This window comes from Schistocerca americana, chromosome 4, assembly GCF_021461395.2.
Source record: "Schistocerca americana isolate TAMUIC-IGC-003095 chromosome 4, iqSchAmer2.1, whole genome shotgun sequence".
Classification (NCBI taxonomy): Eukaryota; Metazoa; Arthropoda; class Insecta; order Orthoptera; family Acrididae; genus Schistocerca; species Schistocerca americana.
In genome coordinates this window covers 712,244,595-712,264,306 of record NC_060122.1, presented here as the reverse complement: position 1 = coordinate 712,264,306, position 19,712 = coordinate 712,244,595, and the positions used below count along the sequence as shown (strand labels likewise).

At 42.3% G+C, this 19,712-nt stretch overlaps 1 protein-coding gene across 1 annotated transcript in view; it reads left to right on the top strand.

The window, feature by feature from the left end:
• Positions 1–19,712, top strand: part of LOC124612466 (NADH dehydrogenase [ubiquinone] iron-sulfur protein 3, mitochondrial-like) — a 68,912-nt gene that overhangs the window by 34,941 nt on the left and 14,259 nt on the right. The window contains exon 4 of the mRNA XM_047140694.1: positions 16,402–16,647. Coding sequence (XP_046996650.1) covers positions 16,402–16,647 — 246 coding nt within the window. The remainder of the gene's footprint in view (positions 1–16,401; positions 16,648–19,712) is intronic.

Genomic DNA, 19,712 nt, shown 5'->3' with positions numbered 1-19,712 from the left:
TGCGGAAGGCCTCACAAAGGCCTTCGCACACAGGCAATACCCCCAGTCCTAATCCACAAACAATCTCCAGTGCCATGTCACCAAGCACACTTGATCCTCACATCCATTCCAAGAACCAATCACATTGAAGTTCCCCCGCCCCCTCTGTCGCCCAATACCACCTGGGGCTGGAATGACTGAACTACATTCTTCGTCAGGGCTCTTATTTTCTAGCATCATGCCCTGAAATAAGGGAAGCCCTACCCAAGGTTCCTTCCCTCCCAAAGTGGTGCTCTGCCACCCAACCAACTTCCACAACATCCAAATACCACTCCCACCTCCAATCCCCTGCCACAGGGATCATACCATTGTGGAAGACTCAGATGCAAGACCTGCCCTATCCATCCACCCAGCATCTCCTACTCGAGTCCTGTTACAGGCTTATCCTACCCCATCAGAGGCCGGCCCACCTCTGAAAGCAGTCACATTATATACCAGCCCTGCTACAGCCACTGCACACTGTTTTACATTGGTATGACTAGCAACTAGCTGTCAACAAGAATTAATGGCCACTGCCAAATTGTGCCAAAAACGAGGTGGACCAAATAGTGGCTAAACATGCAGCAGAGCACAACGCGAGATTTCAATGGGTGCTGCTTCACGACCCATGCTATCTGGCTCCTCCCCACCACCATCAGTTTCTCTGAGCTGTGCAGATGGGAGCTGTCCTAATAGCACATCCTTGGCTCCTGTAACCTCCCTGGCCTAAACCTAAAGAACTTGCTGCCCACCACCCCAACCCAATAGAGAGAGAGAGAGAGAGAGAGAGAGAGAGAGAGAGAGAGAGAGAGACAGTGAGTTTGTATGCATGTTCCAGCTACAGCCTGAGAAAGGAATTTCATTCTGAAAGCTAGCAAAGGCTCTGTACCTTGTTGACGACACAGCGCTTCTGCCTTTTGGCAATTCGTCTCCTTTTTTCCGAAGTAATTCATTATTCTCAACCACATAATCTTAAAATGCAATTTTCTCTTTAGAGTTGTTCCAAGCTTACTCATTTATAAGCAGTTCAGGGTATCTTGTACTCGTGTCTTATTTTAAAGATTGATCCTAAATTAAAGATAAGGACTTTCTGCTGCCACAAGTACTCCCCTTATAAATGTTTATGCCCAACAGTGTGTTATCTTTCTTAAAAATAAAATTGTACATTAAGTGAAATCCTAATCATCATCCTCATCATCATCAATGAAGCCCATAAAACACACAGCAATCCCATAGTCATTTAAACCATTGTTATTAATTATGATGTACATGTGTTTTTACCTGAACCATACTGTTTCAAATCAGTTTATAGAATCTTAAAACTGAACTATGTAGGAACCAGTATCGTATCAACAGTTGATAAAATATGACAATTATCATCTTGCTGATTAAGTCACTTCATACTCCCTTTGTCAGAAGAGTTCTGGGACAAGCTTTTTTATTTCTGAGTTTGCAACACTAAAGAACAACAAATGTTCTTATGTAACCTAGTATGTGTGTGTCCCTCGAAGTGACCTTGGTGTGTTACTACGTGTGGCAAGGCCGTACTAGCAACAAACAGTTTAGGTTCCTGGTGCATTAGGTAGAGATTTAGTGCAACACAATCCCAAAGCATGTTGCTCATCTACAGCATGTACTGATGCAGACATGGAGCATGTAAGGCAGTTATTGCAAGAAGACAGTTGTAAAACTGTGGATGTGATACCAGAAGAACTTAATTTGAATTGTGATGTGTGTCATAAGATTTTATGCAAAGATTTAGGGAAAAGGAAACTTAAGGGAAACCTTGTCACTCACACACACTAACAGAACAACAGAAAGAGGAAAGGCGAAGAATTTCTACAGAACTACTGGATAAAGCCAGACTTGATCCCACATTTCTGTCAAAGACTATTGCTGGGGATGAAAGGTGATTCTGCTTGTATGACCCTCACACAAAACTTTGAAGTGCTGAATGGTGGAGTTCTGGATCACCAGCTTCGAAAAATGTCAAACGACAATCTTTTCTTTGAGAACAGAGACAATATTGATCACATCCTATGATAGAAAAGGATTAGTTCACCATGAGTATGTTCCTCCTGGTCAATCCGTAAACCAGACTCTGTATATCGAAGTCTTGAAACATTTGCGACAAGCCATTCGACGTCACTGACCTGATTTGCAGCTTTCTCAGCACAGGTTCTTACTGCATGACAATGTAAGACCCCATAACGCTTTACCTGTTAACAAGTATCCAGACATTCTGTTATTGCCATCCCACATCTGCCATATTAGCCCAACCTCTCACCTTGCGACTTTTTCTTATTTCTGCGAGTAAAAAGGTGAGCTAAAGGAAAGCTTCATCAGGATATCGTAGACACGAGACAGAAACATATATGATCATTAACCTTTCTTGCAAGGTGAACTGCAGCCTCCTCTGCAAATTCTTGTGCACTTCATAAACTTTCTTCAGTATTTCTGAAACTGGTCATACTAAATTAATTTAAATTTATTATGGCATTGGAAAAAATCGTCTGGTTAGGATTATTGCATGAGTTGCGTAAAGCTCCCCCCATCTCCTTTCTTGCTCATGCAGTTTTTCCTAGTTGATATACAGTATGTGTACCAAATATGCTGCAAAATTCTTTTCATAGAGTTGTTTATTAAGCAATACCATACAACTAACTCTATAGGAACAGGCTTGGAAGGCCCAATGGTATTGACTGACCACCATGCCATCCTCAGCCCTTAGGTGTCACAGGATGTAGATATGGAGGGGCATGTGATCAGGCCCTCTCTCTCTTGACCATTGTCAGTTTTTGAGATTGGAGACACTGTTTCTCAGTAAAGTAGCTAATCAGTTGGCCTCACAAGGTCCAAGTGCATCCATCTTGCACACACTGCTCAGTAGATTCTATTGAGCAGTACAACTTTTTTCAATTTATCTTGCAGTTTTAGTTCTTCCAATAAAATTTATATTGAAAATTATGTTGACGTAGATTTTGAGTTAGACGGCAGATTAATCCATCAACAACCACTATTTTACATGACACTCCTTGACTTGCTACCTTGCAAGATTGCCACCTTCCAGTGTAAGCCAGATCCCAGGCTACACTACAGATCAGATTTTGAAGGGGGTCCACTGTCGTGCGATAACTTGGCTGTTGTTACTGTTGCAAATGATCTTGTCGTGTAGCATTGTTGCCTTGAATGAAAAAACTAATGTTACCATTCCACCGGTGCTTTGGTTTTTGAATGTATGAAATGAAAAAAATGAAATGATCGTATGGCATTGTTGGCCGGGAGGCCCCATGCGGGGAAGTTCAGCTGCCGTATTGCAAGTTAATCATATGCTATTGAAGTATAGTTATAGAACAACAAAAACAATCAATTTTTGACAATATAATGTAATTGGATAGATAAGTCTACTCGCCAAGTGGTGGCAGAACACACACACCACCTCCCAACTCTCTTATGTACAATGCATTTAGCTTCTATGTCTTGGATTGTCTTCCATCTTTAAGCTCTCAGGTTTTCAAATTTCATCTGGTGCGTATACTGTCAAAAATCGGTTGTTTTTGCCATATTAGCCCATGTGGCCATCATTCCTTCTTATGTAACCCTCTTGTCAGTCTTTGTTCTCATCTATCTTGGTCAAACTGTCATCTGTTTTGTACCTTATGTGCTAATCCATTTGTTTATTTCTCTGTATCACCAAGACTAATCAACACTTTGCCCCTACATCTTTTCTAGTACTGATTTCTGTGCACGTAGACAGGTTCATTTCTATTTGCATATAACAATTCCATTGTTATTTACAAATTTGCCTATAACAATTTACGGTTCACTACACTGCAGGGCCTTCTCCTGATCGTCTTTTGCCGATACATTTACAAATTTGACAGCTATTTTCTTTCCCACTTTCCACATACCTCATTTATATGTAATTCTTTCACATTTTTGTGCATTTGTGTCTCGCCAAACCGCTCTGATTTACTTCTGCTGCCGTCTCCTAGGATACTTTAATTTCCAAGCCAAGTAGTTTACATTGTCTCCTGTGACTTTCTCTTGTCCAGTTTTTAAAATTTTGTCTGTTTTCATGACTTCCCCACGCCCTCCCTCCCCCTCCTCCCAGTCTTCTTCTTCTCTTTCTTTTTTTTTTCTCTCCATATGATATAGACCACTTTTCTGGCAAGAAATTTCTACCCATTCATTCCCTATTGTTAATCATTGTCTGTTCTCATGATTTTCATGAATTTTTCTGATTACCCCCTTGCTTTTCTTCCATATTTCTATCTTTTACCCACCCTCTGCTTACGCCTTTTTTTTTTTTTTCCCCCCCCCACTCCTATGAGTCCTAAGACTCCAAATTGTCCTCTCTTGCCATGATAGAATCCCATCACATACTACATCTGTTCTTTTTGAAAAGATGCTTTTGCACTGTTAAAACTAAGGTCCCACGTTCTTCTTGAAACCTGCTTGTCCCTTGAAATTACTCCAAACAGCCCGGCATTGAAAGTACCTGTTTCTGGATGTATTCCTATTCTACACCAGGCTCTTTTTCAAACACAGCAATCTCTTGCTTTTATTCGGCTAATCTATGAGCTATATGCCTCATCAGACTATCCTCCTCCTACAAAATCCTGCAGTTCTCTGCTGCCCCTCGTGTTTCCTGGGATGGTATCATCTCCCAAGCCAACTTCAAACTGCAACAACATGCCAGACTTCACCTCAAAAAGCAAACGCACCTTCTCCTAAACTACTTGAACAGTGGTGTTTCCCTTCCTGTCGCTCTGTAGGTCCCTAAACAGCCACACCATAACCACTACTCCTCTTCTACAAACCAAGCTTGGTCAACCTCCTTATCATTCCACAGCCTTCAACACTGCCTCCCAGACCAAGAATAACTCATAATCACAAGAACCAGTCACAACATTACAGTGTCCTCAACATCTCATGTAAAGTGCTCTCCCCTCCTGAATTATCTGTATTATCCGAAGATCTCAGTTTCAGCCCTAAACCAGCATTTGATCATGCTGCTTTGGTGAAGGACCTACTTTCTCTCACATGTAATGTCAACTGGAAATACCACTTTGCAACCCAATCCCAAAACCTTTCCGGCAGCAACCCTGACATTGAACCCTGCTTTGAACAGTTACAACCATAATCCAACTTGATCCACCACCACTACCTCAAAATCATCCCTTACAAGCCTTTCAAGAACTCTTCACATCCAACACTGCTTCAGAACCCTTCCTCATGTCCCTACAACATGACCATAACCTGTCCTATGCAGAGCTCCAGGCTCTACATGCCCTGAAAGCTGATGACACCATTATTATCCTCCCAGCAGACAAAGGGTCTACCACTATGATACTTGACCAATAGGAGTATTTTGGCGAAGGTCTGCGCCAGCTGTCTGACACCTCTACATACAGCATCTGCTTTCTAGATCCCATCCCTGTGATTCAAACTGACCTGCAGTCCCTCCTTAAAACCTCAGACCCCTCACAAGGACTAGCACCTCAACCCATAGAACTTCTAACCCCACCCAAACCACGCACCTCCACCTTTTACCTTCTTCCTAAGATCCCCATCCCCAATCATCCTGGCTGTACTATAGTTGCTGGCTGCAAAACACCCACCGAACAAATATCTGCCTCAGTTGATCAGCACCTGCAACAGATAGTACAAAGACTTCACTCCTGTATCAAAGATACCAACTATTTCCTAGATCATCTGAAATCTTCACCTGTCTCACTCCCAACAAAGAAATTGCTTATCACCACTGATGCCACCTTCCTGTATACTAACTTCCCCCACGTACGTGTGCCTGCTACTGAGCATTTCTTCAGTCAGTGCCCACCTGGTTTCAGATCTATGACATCCATCTTACTCACCTTAATCAACTTTATACTTACCAACAAAAACTTCACCTTTGAGGGCAGACTTAGAAACAGATCAGGAGTACAGCCATGGGAAGCAGGATGGCTCCTTCCTATGCCAACCTTTTCATGTGTCACTTGAAGGGGGCTTTCCTGGGATCGATAAGTCTTTAGCCTCTGGTTTGGTTTGGATATATTGATGACATCTGTACTGTATGGACTCGGGAGGCCAGTTAAAATTCCTGGAATCTCTGAATACCTTCTCCCAGTTGAATTTCTCATTGTCCTATTCAGAATCCAATGTCACTTTCCCCAATGTTGACCTCACCCTCACCAGAGGCCAGCTACACACTTCTGTCCACATCAAACCAACTAACAACCAACCGTACTTAAATTCTGACAGTTGCCATCCTTTCTATGTCAAACATTCCCTCCCATACAGCCTTAGCATCTGAGGCAAATATATTTGTTTGCACGCATACTCTTTACAGCAATAGACTGCCATTCTCACCTCAGCCTTCACTGGATGTAATTACCGCACCAGCCTAGTTCAAAAGCAGATTTCCCAGGCCACCACATCCAATCCTGGTACTGCTGATCCCTCCAAAAAACAGCTTCAGAGCACGCTGCGGCAGAGCGGTGTTAAAAAGTTTGCTAGCACTGAGTGAAGCAAGCTGCAAATTAATGTACACCTATCTCAGTACAGCGTTCATTCACCATCCGTTGCTCTGCACTCATAGATACTATGTAGACGATGTTAAAAGTAGTGTTGAAGAAAACCATCATCCATACTTACAATTGCATAGTCCTCGTAACTCAGGTAACAAAATAAACCTGTAAATCTCTAGTAATAATGGGCAAAAGTGGATGCTTCCTTCCTTCATTGATTGAAAATGTCCACTTCCCGATAATAACATTTTTTTATTTAGCTGTGGTGTCAACAAGCTCACATTTACATCGATAGCACATCTACTACCAGTTCCTGCAGCTTATATCACACACAAGACAGCCAGAAATGTACTAAGTCCAACCTGAAATATTACGACATTAATACAGTCAATACTCTGCTATGAAATGAGTTTCACACTCGGTCCTTTTCAGTAGATTCTTGAAAGGAAGATGCTCGCCTAAACATATTCTGTAAATGCATACTAAACACGCCATCCAGAATTCTTCACAAAAGCCGATAGTTTCACACGTAGTTTTCTCTACAACAAACACTCCAAAATTTCCCAAACTTCACAGAACTGTTCGTAAATGCATCTGCTTGCACGGCAATATAAACGAAACACAAAATAAGTCACTTCTTCATTTTACAAATAACTTTTTCAGACACTTCTAACATTACCTTCCCGACCGGCAGCTAGTCCATGACTCTCTCAATGCCACTGCTTTCAGGGCATATAACTCATTCCAATGCATGCAAAAGACTACTCTGATCGGTTGATCAAAACAAACAGCCAATCAGATCAATCTTTCAAGATCATATTTGTGCTTAAACTGTTTTACTCCAATCAACATTTGCAGATGCTTTTACGTCATTTCGTGCTGCAAATATTAACAAAATGTTTATTAATTGAAACTAAATGGAAAATTAATCTTGAGGTAACTTTAGGAAAACATTACTCTACGAATAACTATTCTGGCTGCCTTCTTACAAAACCAAGTACGCCTGGACATAGTCATCAGCAATGTGGGTACAAACATCTTTCCCACGCTGTGATTGCATAATGCATTACATAAAGTTAATCTTGAAATTTTACGTATGTCCCACATACACACACTCCCTCACTCTCATTTACTCCCCCACAATGACATAAGATGCAAATAATAATTTTGTCTGAATTTTATATTACGAAAATGAAAATTAAAGTTTTAATATAAAAATCTCAATTAATTAATTCTGCACATTGAGAGTTCTGTTTATGTTTTCAAATAATACCAAAAGGTACAGTGTTATAGTTCCTTCCTAAATTTAATTCCTCAAGTCTTGGTTAAGTACTTTTTAAATGGGTTTTTTTATATCTCTGAAACTATTATAGGTAGCAGTATCAAATTTTGACACACAGTTTGTCTGAATAACAAAAGGTAATGTACCAAATTTGGAATAAAACAGATAATATTTACAATAGTTACTTAGTTTCTTAGGTGAGGTGAATAAGTGATTTTAGTACACGCCACAGTGAGCATTCTCATGGTCCGCTTTAGCGACAGGTGTGGCTGTGACGCATACGGCAGGCCACAAGTTGGCCACCACCAAATGCTACTAAACTGCAGGCTTCTAAAACAGCTTGCCGTAACGTAACAAAACTTAATGCAAAAATCTTCAGTCGTGTAATAGCTGCGACGCTACAGCGCCACTGATCCTTCAGTATTTCCCTGGTCTGGAATGTGTTAGTCTGCTACTTCGACAAGGCCATGACTCCCCACAATCATGTCCTGAAATGAGAACCATTCTGTCTGAGATTTTGCCCACCACATCTGGAATAGCTTTTCATTGCCCACCCAATCTCTGCAATATTCTTGTCAGGCCCTATGTTCCTTCTGCACCTGTCTCCCTACCCTATGGCTCCTAACTACGTAACCATCCACACTGCAAGACAAGCCCTAAGCACCTTCCTGCCACCACCTATACCAGCCCTGTAAGTGGCAAAACATATACGAGGGCAGTTCAATAAGTAATGCAACACATTTTTTTTCTCAGCCAATTTTGGTTGAAAAAACCGGAAATTTCTTGTGAAATATTTTCAAACATTCCCGCTTCGTCTCGTATAGTTTCATTGACTTCCGACAGGTGGCAGCGCTGTACGGAGCTGTTAAAATGGCATCTGTAACGGATGTGTGTTGCAAACAACGGGCAGTGATCGATTTTCTTTGGGCGGAAAACCAGGGCATCTCAGATATTCATAGGCGCTTGCAGAATGTCTACGGTGATCTGGCAGTGGACAAAAGCACGGTGAGTCGTTGGGCAAAGCGTGTGTCATCATCGCCGCGAGGTCAAGCAAGACTGTCTGATCTCCCGCGTGCGGGCCGGCCGTGCACAGCTGTGACTCCTGCAATGGCGGAGCGTGCGAACACACTCGTTCGAGATGATCGACGGATCACCATCAAACAACTCAGTGCTCAACTTGACATCTCTGTTGGTAGTGCTGTCACAATTGTTCACCAGTTGGGATATTCAAAGGTTTGTTCCCGCTGGGTCCCTCGTTGTCTAACCGAACACCATAAAGAGCAAAGGAGAACCATCTGTGCGGAATTGTTTGCTCGTCATGTGGCTGAGGGTGACAATTTCTTGTCAAAGATTGTTACAGGCGATGAAACATGGGTTCATCACTTCGAACCTGAAACAAAACGGCAATCAATGGAGTGGCGCCACACCCACTCCCCTACCAAGAAAAAGTTTAAAGCCATACCCTCAGCCGGTAAAGTCATGGTTACAGTCTTCTGGGACGCTGAAGGGGTTATTCTGTTCGATGCCCTTCCCCATGGTCAAACGATCAACTCTGAAGTGTATTGTGCTACTCTTCAGAAAGTGAAGAAACGACTTCAGCGTGTTCGTAGGCACAAAAATCTGAACGAACTTCTCCTTCTTCATGACAACGCAAGACCTCACACAAGTCTTCGCACCCGAGAGGAGCTCACAAAACTTCAGTGGACTTTTCTTCCTCATGCCCCCTACAGCCCCGATCTCGCACCGTCGGATTTCCATATGTTTGGCCCAATGAAGGACGCAATCAGTGGGAGGCACTACGCGGATGATGAAGAAGTTATTGATGCAGTACGACGTTGGCTCCGACATCGACCAGTGGAATGGTACTGTGCAGGCATACAGGCCCTCATTTCAAGGTGGCGTAAGGCCGTAGCATTGAATGGAGATTACGTTGAAAAATAGTGTTGTGTAGCTAAAAGATTGGGGAATAACCTGGTGTATTTCAATGCTGAATAAAACAACCCCTGTTTCAGAAAAAAAATGTGTTGCATTACTTATTGAACTGCCCTCGTACTACCAAAGGAAACCTGTGAAATGATATGTCATATACCAGCTGTTATGTAAACACTGTTTGGCCTTTTTCATCAGCATGACTACCACTAAATCATCAGTTAGGATGAATGGGCATAGACAGAGCAACATACAATATCCTGTTGCAGAGCATGCTCTACAACATGACAATTGTCACTTCGGTGCCTGTTCCTCTCGGGGGCTTGGTGACCCCGGGGTTCCTGAGCTGGGGACTGGTGAGCACTGCCAGCCCTCTGTCGCCGTAAGCTCTTGTCATGCTTCAGTGACCTCTGTGCTGCGCAGCGGTGGAATGTTGTGTGTTTTGGAGAATGGGGGTCTTGGCTTCACTGCTCAGACCATGAGGAAGATACACACTCCTATTAAACAAAACAAAACAAATAAAAAACACCTCAACCTTAAGATGTGCTATGTGCTGATAAGGTGAATGGCTGTTGAGGTACAGCAGTCTCTAGTGGGCAACCTCTGGGGCACCTATGCCCCCCCCCCCCCCCCCCCCTCCCCCCAGTTTCTTGCTGAGGCAAGCAGATCTCTGCCTCACTCGATGGTTGTTTCCCTTACGTCTTGTGGGATCCCCATGGAACAGTCTCCTCAAACTACTACTACTAGTGGGATGGGTGTACCATCAGGTAGTACCTACACACACTCATCAAAGAGAGCTTGGTTGGTCAGTCCTCCTGAAAAGAAGTCTCAGAATAATAGTAACAAGGCATTAGTGTGCCATAACACTTTCATTGTAATAAAGTGAACAGGGGGAATCTAGAGAAGGTATCCCCTTTCTATATTCACAAGACATTAGAATGCATTGCTGGGTCTCAAAAAAGTGTCAAATGACTTCGTAATGGAACACTTCTAGTTGAAACTGCTAATTCAACACAAATATATACGCTCCTGGGATATAATGCCTTAGGTGACTGCCCAGTCGAGGCTGAGTTGCATAACACCCTTAACTTTAATAAGTGTGTGGTTGCCTGATCCGATGTAATGGAGGTGGACCCCACAGAGTTACATAAAGAATGGGAAACACGGAAGTGCAGAACTATTTGAGGAGAGTTAATGGCAAAATGGAAAAATCAGCAACATTTATTCTAACGTTCAGTACTCCAGAATTACCTGAACATATTCTTGCAGGCTATATCCATCTTAAGGTTTACCTGTTTGTTCCTAACCCAATGCGATGCTACAAATGTCAAAGATTTGGCCATACCACTATGAGATGTAATGGGAGGGCTACGTGTGGCAGTTGTGGAGGCTCAGCTCACGAATCAGGCAATTCTTGTACACTTCCTGCGAAATGTGTAAACTGCTCTGGGGATTACCCATCATGGAACAGAAAGTATGACGAGGAAAGGAAAATTCAGGAGTTGAAAGTAAAGCGACGCATACCTTATGGTAAGCTAAAAAATCTTTCAAAGCTTTGCAACCTGTGCAACTTCTTTTGCTATTTCTTTTGCATCAGCCCTTAAGATGCTAATCGCTGCATGTGATGCTGTCACAGAAACTCAGACCACAGATTCAAGTACGAGCACATGCACTTGTCGGTGAACCTGTGGGGGAAATTCTCCAGTTGAAACTGAAGTCATTTGGGAGCTGTCAGCGATGGACTTACCAGATAACCACATACAGCTACCCAACTAAGCTGTCCCTGCAACCCGGGCAACCACTTCGTCCCATCAGTAAAGAAAAACTCGCTTTGAAAAGTAGCCCCAGGTCCAAGAAAGCAGTAGTTAAACCTTCGGATCGGTGAGCTCTCTCCCTCTCTGATGGTGACTGTGCTCTGCTCTTGAGGATATGGGCTTCCAAGCAGAACCGGAGAGCTTGCTAACATTCCTCCCTGACCTCCCCGGTAAATCACTGCCTCCATGGGAGAAAGAGGACAACCACATTCGCTAAACAATGACTTCCACAGGGACTCCTGTGTTGCAGTGGAATTTAAATGGATATACTCACATTTGGAAGGATTACAGCTCCTGGTCCAGGAGAAACTGTTCTGCATCTGCTTACAAGAAACGCATCTTAAAGTTACTGACACACCTGCATTGTGGGTTTACCACCCATGTATGGAAGGATGATATCCCTGGAAACAGGGCTAAAGGTGGAGTGGCTGTTTTCATTGATGACAGCTGCCACCTCTCTCCTGTCTCTCTAACCACAACCATGCAAACAATTGCTGTGAAAGTTCTCACACTCTTTAATATTACAGTGTGTTCTTCGTAACTTCCTCCTAATGATGCTTTGGATGTAGACAAACTGGCAGAACTCTTCCGGGCATTCCCACACCTCTTTCCTCCTGGTAGGGGACTTCAGTGCACACAATGTGCTGTGGGGCTCGGCTGACCCTTTCTCCAGGGGTCGGATGATCAAGCGATTCATCCATTCTGAGAATATCTGCCTTCTGAACATGTCAGTTGACACACTATTCCACAGCTAAAGGGTCTTTTTCAGTCATTGACCTTTTTGTTCCCCAGCTATTGCAGACTCGTTTCAGTGTGGAAGTGGCTACAGATTTACATTATGGTGACTACTTCCCAGTGTGGCTCCATCTACTGACCAGGGCAGTGGCTGACAAGAGACCATGCAGATGGGTGATGCAAAGGGCAAATTGGTTGCAGTACAGTCAACAGGCTATGTTTTAACAAAAAGATTGCACACAGGAGACAATGGCCCATATCATTTGGGAGTTACAACGGGCTGCCGCAGAGCCCATCCCTAGTCTAGTAACCACCTCAGACAACGGCCTGTACCTTGGTGGAATGACGACTATCACTCGGCAATCAGGGCCAAAGGAACAGCTCTACACTTCAAACACCGTCCAACTACAGAAAACCTTCATGCCTAATGAGAAAGTCTACAACCTTCTGTTATCCATAAGGGAACAGGGATCAGCTTTGTCAGCAGCCAGACACACTGCTCCAGGACCTGATGAGATCCATTATGCCATGCTTCGTCATCTGTGTGCTCATGTGAAAGGACAGCTCCTATCTTGTTTCAATCAGACATGGTTTGATGGACAGTACCTCATTACTTGGAAGGAGACAATATTAATTCCATTCTGGAAACCAGGCAAGGACCGTAGCACTCCTAACAGTTACCGGAGTGTAGCCCTTACCAATTGTATGGGTAAGACTCTTGAACACATGGTCAGCTGCTGCCTTGTCAGGCTGCTCGAATCCCGAGGTCACCTGAGCCGCTCCCAGTGTAGTTTCAGGTGCTACCGTTCCACCCTTGACGTCGTTTTTGATATCCCATTGGCGACGCCTTGTCTGACTGGAGAATGGGGTCCCCGAAGGCAGTGTCCTCAATGTCACATTGTTTGCCATCACTATCAATGGCATTTCCTCTCTAGTCGGGAGCTCTGTCAAATGCTCGTGGTTGTGCATGACTTTACAATCCTCTACCCTTCCTCTGGCCTTATAATGATGATGAAGCAGCTACAGCCGACCACTAGGAAGTTGGAAACCTGGGCCAGGCAACTGGTTTTCAGTTCGCATCCAAGAAGACTACATGTGTCAATTTTAATCATGCTCATTGAAATTTCAACCAACCAGTGCTCACAATGGGGGACAATATTTTAAGTGTCCAAGAAACTGTGCGCTTTTTGGGTTTATTACTTGACTCAAAATTAACTTGGCTCCCACACCTGAAAGACTTATGAACAAAGGGCTTCCAGTCATTGAATATTTTGAAATATTTTAGCGGAAAAACGTGGGGGAGCTGACAGGTCATGCCTCCTGCAGTTTTATAGAGCATTTGTTTGATCACATTTAGGTTATGGCAGCATGGTCTACGGATATGCCCATAATTCCTGCCTCAAGATGTTAGATGCTGTCCACCATAAGGGCCTTCGGATATCGACTGGAGCCTTTCAGAAGTTCAGTGGGCCAACCCAACTTTGAACAGCTGTCCAGGAATCTGCGCCATTCGGATATGTGCTACAGACTGTCTCAAGGATCTGGATCTATCGTGCATCAAAATACACAGCCAGGGACCGAATGCACTGCCACCTTTGCGTCTTCAGAGGTTCAAAGAGATTTTAAGGTTGACACAGGACAAGATAACTTGTACTCCACATTATTTTTTTTACAACTTCGTTTTTGTCCATTTCAGTATGTACCACAGTTTTATCGTTGTTAATACAGATAGAACCCAGTAAGAGAATGTCAGTTGTTCTGGCATGTTTCCTCTGACAGGATTTTCCGGAACAATTTACAAATTACTGATATCACTGTACAAGGTTTCTTGTCTGTTCTGACTTGCTTAGTGCACTGCAAGCACTTCACCAACTGTATGCAGTAGACCAGCTGATTCAGCTAATCCGTGACTCATTACAGCAGCTGCAACACTGTGGCAAGGAAGCAATCTTTTGCTGGGTGCCTGGCCACATCGGGATACAGGGAAGCGACATGGCTGACAAAGCTACCAAGGAAGCATGTGGGGATGGTGCTGTCTGTCAATGTCCCATTACCTTGCAGGCCACCATCACATTTTCTGACAAACACATCATGCGTCACTGGAAGATTGAATGATTGCAGGTGACAGAAAACAAACTACGGTCGCTCAAATCGACCACAAAGGCATTATGGACATCATGTCAGCCTCACTGCTGGAAGGAGGTTCTGCTTATTAGACTGCGCAGCGGACATAGATCTTTAACACGTGGCTTCCTCCTCTGACAGGAGGATCCATCACTCTGTGCAGTTTGTGCCATGCCACTTTCAGTTCAGCATATTTTGGCAACTTGTGCCCTATATTCGGATATTAGGGCAGCCCTCAGTCTCAGTGGAGATCTGCCCACCATCCTCACAGATACTGATTCCAGTGTTAAGAGTGGTGAATTTTTGTGAACTGTCAGGCATCATCCCTAAATTGATGGGGATGGGAGGCAGGCTTTAATACATTATAAACTGCTCTGCGTGTGGGGACGCAGGTTAGCATGCTGATTTTTTTGTCACAGTGCTGATGACAATGATTTTGAGCACCCCTCACTTCAAACCTCCATCATCATCATTGGTGCCTGTTTCACCACGTGCCATTTGGGTTCTTCCCTCAGACACCAGTTTCTCAGAACTCCGCTGGTGGGAACTAGCATTAAAACATACCCTTGGTTCTCATCACCCACATGGCCTTAATTTACATTAATTTCTTCTGTCTCAGCATTTCTTCACAATAATTACTCCTTTCTTCACTCCATTTTAGTTTTCTACATCTTTCATTTTCTTAACTGCCTATTTTTTGCCATCCCCTCCCACCTCTGTTATGTACAATGCACTGAGCTTCTCACTCTTATTAACTCTTACACGATGTTTTAGTGGTAATCTCTGTCTTGCATATTACCCTGTCTTCGACCTTTAAACTCTAAGGTGCAGTCCACAACCGTCTGTATTTCCTTCGCATCGTGTCTAGTAAGTCTCCACTGACCTGCAGTTCTGGGTGACTTTTCTGAAATCTATCCATTTTCCTAGACCTCTCCAGTCCTTTTCCTTCACCCGTCTTCCTTCCCCTTCAACCCTTGTGCCTGAAGGAGCCACTGGCTCCGAAAGCTTGCCAAATTATAACCTTATTTTATGTGTGTGTTCTGCCACTGCTTGGTGGGTAGATTTTTTATCCCTCCAATTACATTAAGTATAGTTATGTGTCATTAACAGAATTTAAAATAGGTTATGACAAAATTGACTGATATACCTGCAAAAATTGTTGACAGATAGTTGAGAAATTATACAGGGCTATTACAAATGATTGAAGCGATTTCATAAATTCACTGTAGCTCCATTCATTGACATATGGTCACGACACACTACAGATACGTAGAAAAACTCATAAAGTTTTGTTTGGCTGAAGCCGCACTTCAGGTTTCTGCCGCCAGAGCGCTCGAGAGCGCAGTGAGACAAAATGGCGACAGGAGCCGAGAAAGCGTATGTCGTGCTTGAAATGCACTCACATCAGTCAGTCATAACAGTGCAACGACACTTCAGGACGAAGTTCAACAAAGATCCACCAACTGCTAACTCCATTCGGCAATGGTATGCGCAGTTTAAAGCTTCTGGATGCCTCTGTAAGGGGAAATCAACGGGTCGGCCTGCAGGGAGCGAAGAAACGGTTGAACGCGTGCGGGCAAGTTTGACGCATAGTGATGTGAAAGATTCAGTGTTTAAACCTCCTCTACCAAGAAACGTGCCAGAACTGCGAGCTCGCATCAACAATGCTTTCGAACTCATTGATGGGGACATGCTGCACTGAGTGTGGGAGGAACTTGATTATCGGCTTGATGTCTGCCGAATCACTAAAGGGGCACATATCGAACATTTGTGAATGCCTAAAAAAACTTTTTGTGTTTTTGTATGTGTGTGCAAAGCATTGTGAAAATATCTCAAATAATAAAGTTATTGTAGAGCTGTGAAATCGCTTCAATCATTTGTAATAACCCTGTATATTGTGTGTCCGAAGTAATAAGTAAGTGTGTCTGATTGAATATGTTCCTTACGTAATTGATACATTTGACAGGTGGTCTACAATTTACTCTCACTTCGATTCAATTCACGTATAAGGGTGAAGACCTATACAGATGAACTTACGCCTATTGATTCAGTGTGTGAGGTGTTCAAAGCTGCCAACTGGTATGAGAGGGAGATCTGGGACATGTTTGGTGTGTTCTTTGCAAATCACCCTGACTTGCGCCGCATCCTCACTGATTATGGATTTGAAGGGCATCCATTCCGTAAGGACTTTCCACTAAGTGGATATGTTGAGGTAAGCATATCATTTGATTATAACTTTGATAGTTGCCATATTTCATTTACAATCATATTATAGAAAAGTTGTATATTAGCTGTTCCATTTCAGCCTGGAGCCTGGTGTAATTTATCTTAACAAATTAAGTCAAACTTCTTGTTTATTCAACATCTACCCAGAAAGCCCACTACAGTAGCAAAAAGTAGTAGAAAGCTGTATTGAATTCAATTCCTTTGGTTATTTTCTTCATAGTATTTTTATGGGTTTGATGTGTGTCCTTGGAGTCAGTGTAGTACAGCTAAAGCATGTCCATTTATCCAAAGAATCAGGCTGGCAGGAAGAGGGTTGTGTTTACTACATCTACAGTACCCACTAATTAATTTTGCCACCACATGGTGCCAAATGCAAGGACTTCATGGAACTGAGTCTTCAGTGACATAAGCAAAAGATTCATGAGCATGAGATTCACAATTGAAAATCAATTTAATATGCACAAAACATATATAAAAATTTAATCCAAAAAATCTGAAATGGGAATTTATGGTTGGTTAAAATCAGAATGTTCAAATAAGTTACAGGAATGCAGCTGGGTAACATCCTCGACACCCATTGACATTTGAACTAGTGAACAATCCATCATTTTTAAGGAAAAAATGAACTAAGAGATCACTGTGCATGGCAACAATCTCAACAGCTTCCTTAATAACGTTGTGCAATAACAGAAAGGACACTCTTGAATCTCTCTTGTTTTATTCCACCTGTTTATCGGTCCCAAGGCAGTGTCCTGCAGTTGCAAGTTTTTTGGTTGTTGTAGACATATGTTAACTGTTCGATACTCTGTTCATCGTAACAAACCTGATGTAGACATTACACTGCATAGTCTTTTTTATTTGCTATAATCTCATTGGATTTTATTTCCGGTGGGAGTTCAGCTGTGTATAGTTGGGTACAAAAAATTACCTTACATTTTATGCAGCAGTCTAGCTCACCTGCACTACTCAGTGGAGATAACCCAATGCAACAATGTATTACCAGTGCACGTAAACAGGAAAGCTGGTCCATAAAGCCCACAGTGTTGTGAACAGCTGTAGGTAGTCGTGTGAAAGCTTATTTGTTTCAGTTCAACATTCCAAAAGTGAATGTTAACAATGTTTTGTTTAAACTGTTTCCAGTTGATTTATTTAAACATGTCTCATAGATAGGTATTTGAAAATACTGGAACACTGAAATCATTTGCATCAAAAGTATCAAAATAAAACATTCAGAAGCAGATTAGACCAAACATTACACCTGCAGATAATTAATAAAATCTGCAAACAGTACACAAATGATAAAACTTAAAATGCTATTTAATTTATAGAAGGGATACATCAATATACAATAATACTCTGGTAATACTCTTGTTAAGGGACCAGGCAGAAACCACATTTTAGCTTAGAAAAAGAGCATAAAAATACTTGTGTGAACACTGTATAATTTATCTGTGAGAGCAGGGTGTGATTTTATGAGTGTATTGCAGAGATTATCAGTGGAACTGGCACCCTCAAGAATGATAAGTAGCTAATCAACGCCACAATCTCTGAAACCATCCAAGCACTTTTTATTACTTGTTGTTCTGGATCCCACCAGTGTTTGGTACTGACGTGCAACAGAGCTTCGAGCACTAATTTAAACGTGTTTGGTAGCTTAAATGTCATATTACTTCTTGTGACATATCCTTAACTTGGCTCCAAATAAATTCTGTGGGGATTCAAATTGCAGCGGTAACCTAATGACAGTGTGATCTGTAGACTGCGCTGTTTCAACAATGATGCACTAATCTAAAACATCAGCTTCAACCTGTTCCAGTAATTCAAGCTTAATCACAATAGGATTGATGTGTGCTCCCTTTCTCATCAGCCAGTTTACATTGTCTTCCTTCCTCCAAGATTTTTGTGGCCTACACTCAACCTTAACACTATGACATGAAGCATTGTCCATAGTTATAAAACTGTTGGGCTCTAATTTGGGTAGAATATCTTTGAACCATTTTTGGAACACTTCACCATTCATGTCTTCATGATAATGCCCAGTCATTTGTGATACAAAAAACAGTTCAGTACAATCTACCTTCTTCCTTTTCCTGTTGGGAAGGAGTTTCTTCAGTACTCACAACGGAAGAGGTTCTTAGCACCCTCCTGATCTTTTTCCAGAATGGTGTATACAACTGAATGCTCCTGTACAGAAATATCACCACCAACAAACTGAGTAACGGTGAAGAGTACATAGTCACATAACAAAGGTTGATTTTCCTCCACACACTTCATCTGCTGTCAAGTGTACAACAGTGAATGTCATTTTGATAAACATAAAATAGAAAGAAAAGAAAGAAAAAAGTGAAATCGAACTCACAACCTTGCGTATACAAATCAGTTACTGTATCCACTATGCTACTACATCTGTGTAGATTTGGTGATATTTTTATGATATTATACCATGTTTCTCAAATTTATTAAAAAGAAGGTGAAAATGTAAGAGTTTCAGCATTTCATGTACAAAGGAGAAATTGAGGGAGTATTTACAAACCACGTCCAACAAGCACTGATCAGAGCTAGCCATAATGTCTTGCACAGAATTGTTCAGAGAAAGTGATTATACATGGTGTAAGCATTTAGCATACTGATCAGCAAAACCATTGCTGTTTGTGAATACTTTACAATGTCTTAGTTTCATTAGTGATAGCATAACAAAAAAATCCAGTATATAAATAGGGTCTACTTCCAGTAGCTTAGTAATATCCATCAACTTGCTATGACTGCTGACAAATTGCCGTGCATGTGCTTGCTTACATCGGGATCATGCTTACGATGGATAGATATCTGTCATTCAGACTTGATGGTGGGATTGATGTATGATGTGACACAACTGCAATGAATGCAGTAGACACCCACCTTACGCAAACCCAGATCATCCTTTACAGACCCTAAAAAGGCTCTGCTGTGCGACTGAAATAACTTTTGACACTCTAGTTCAATGCTGGGGATATGATACTGTTGTCCAACTAATACTGATGATGAACCTTTCCTCTCCTTGGCGAGTAACAG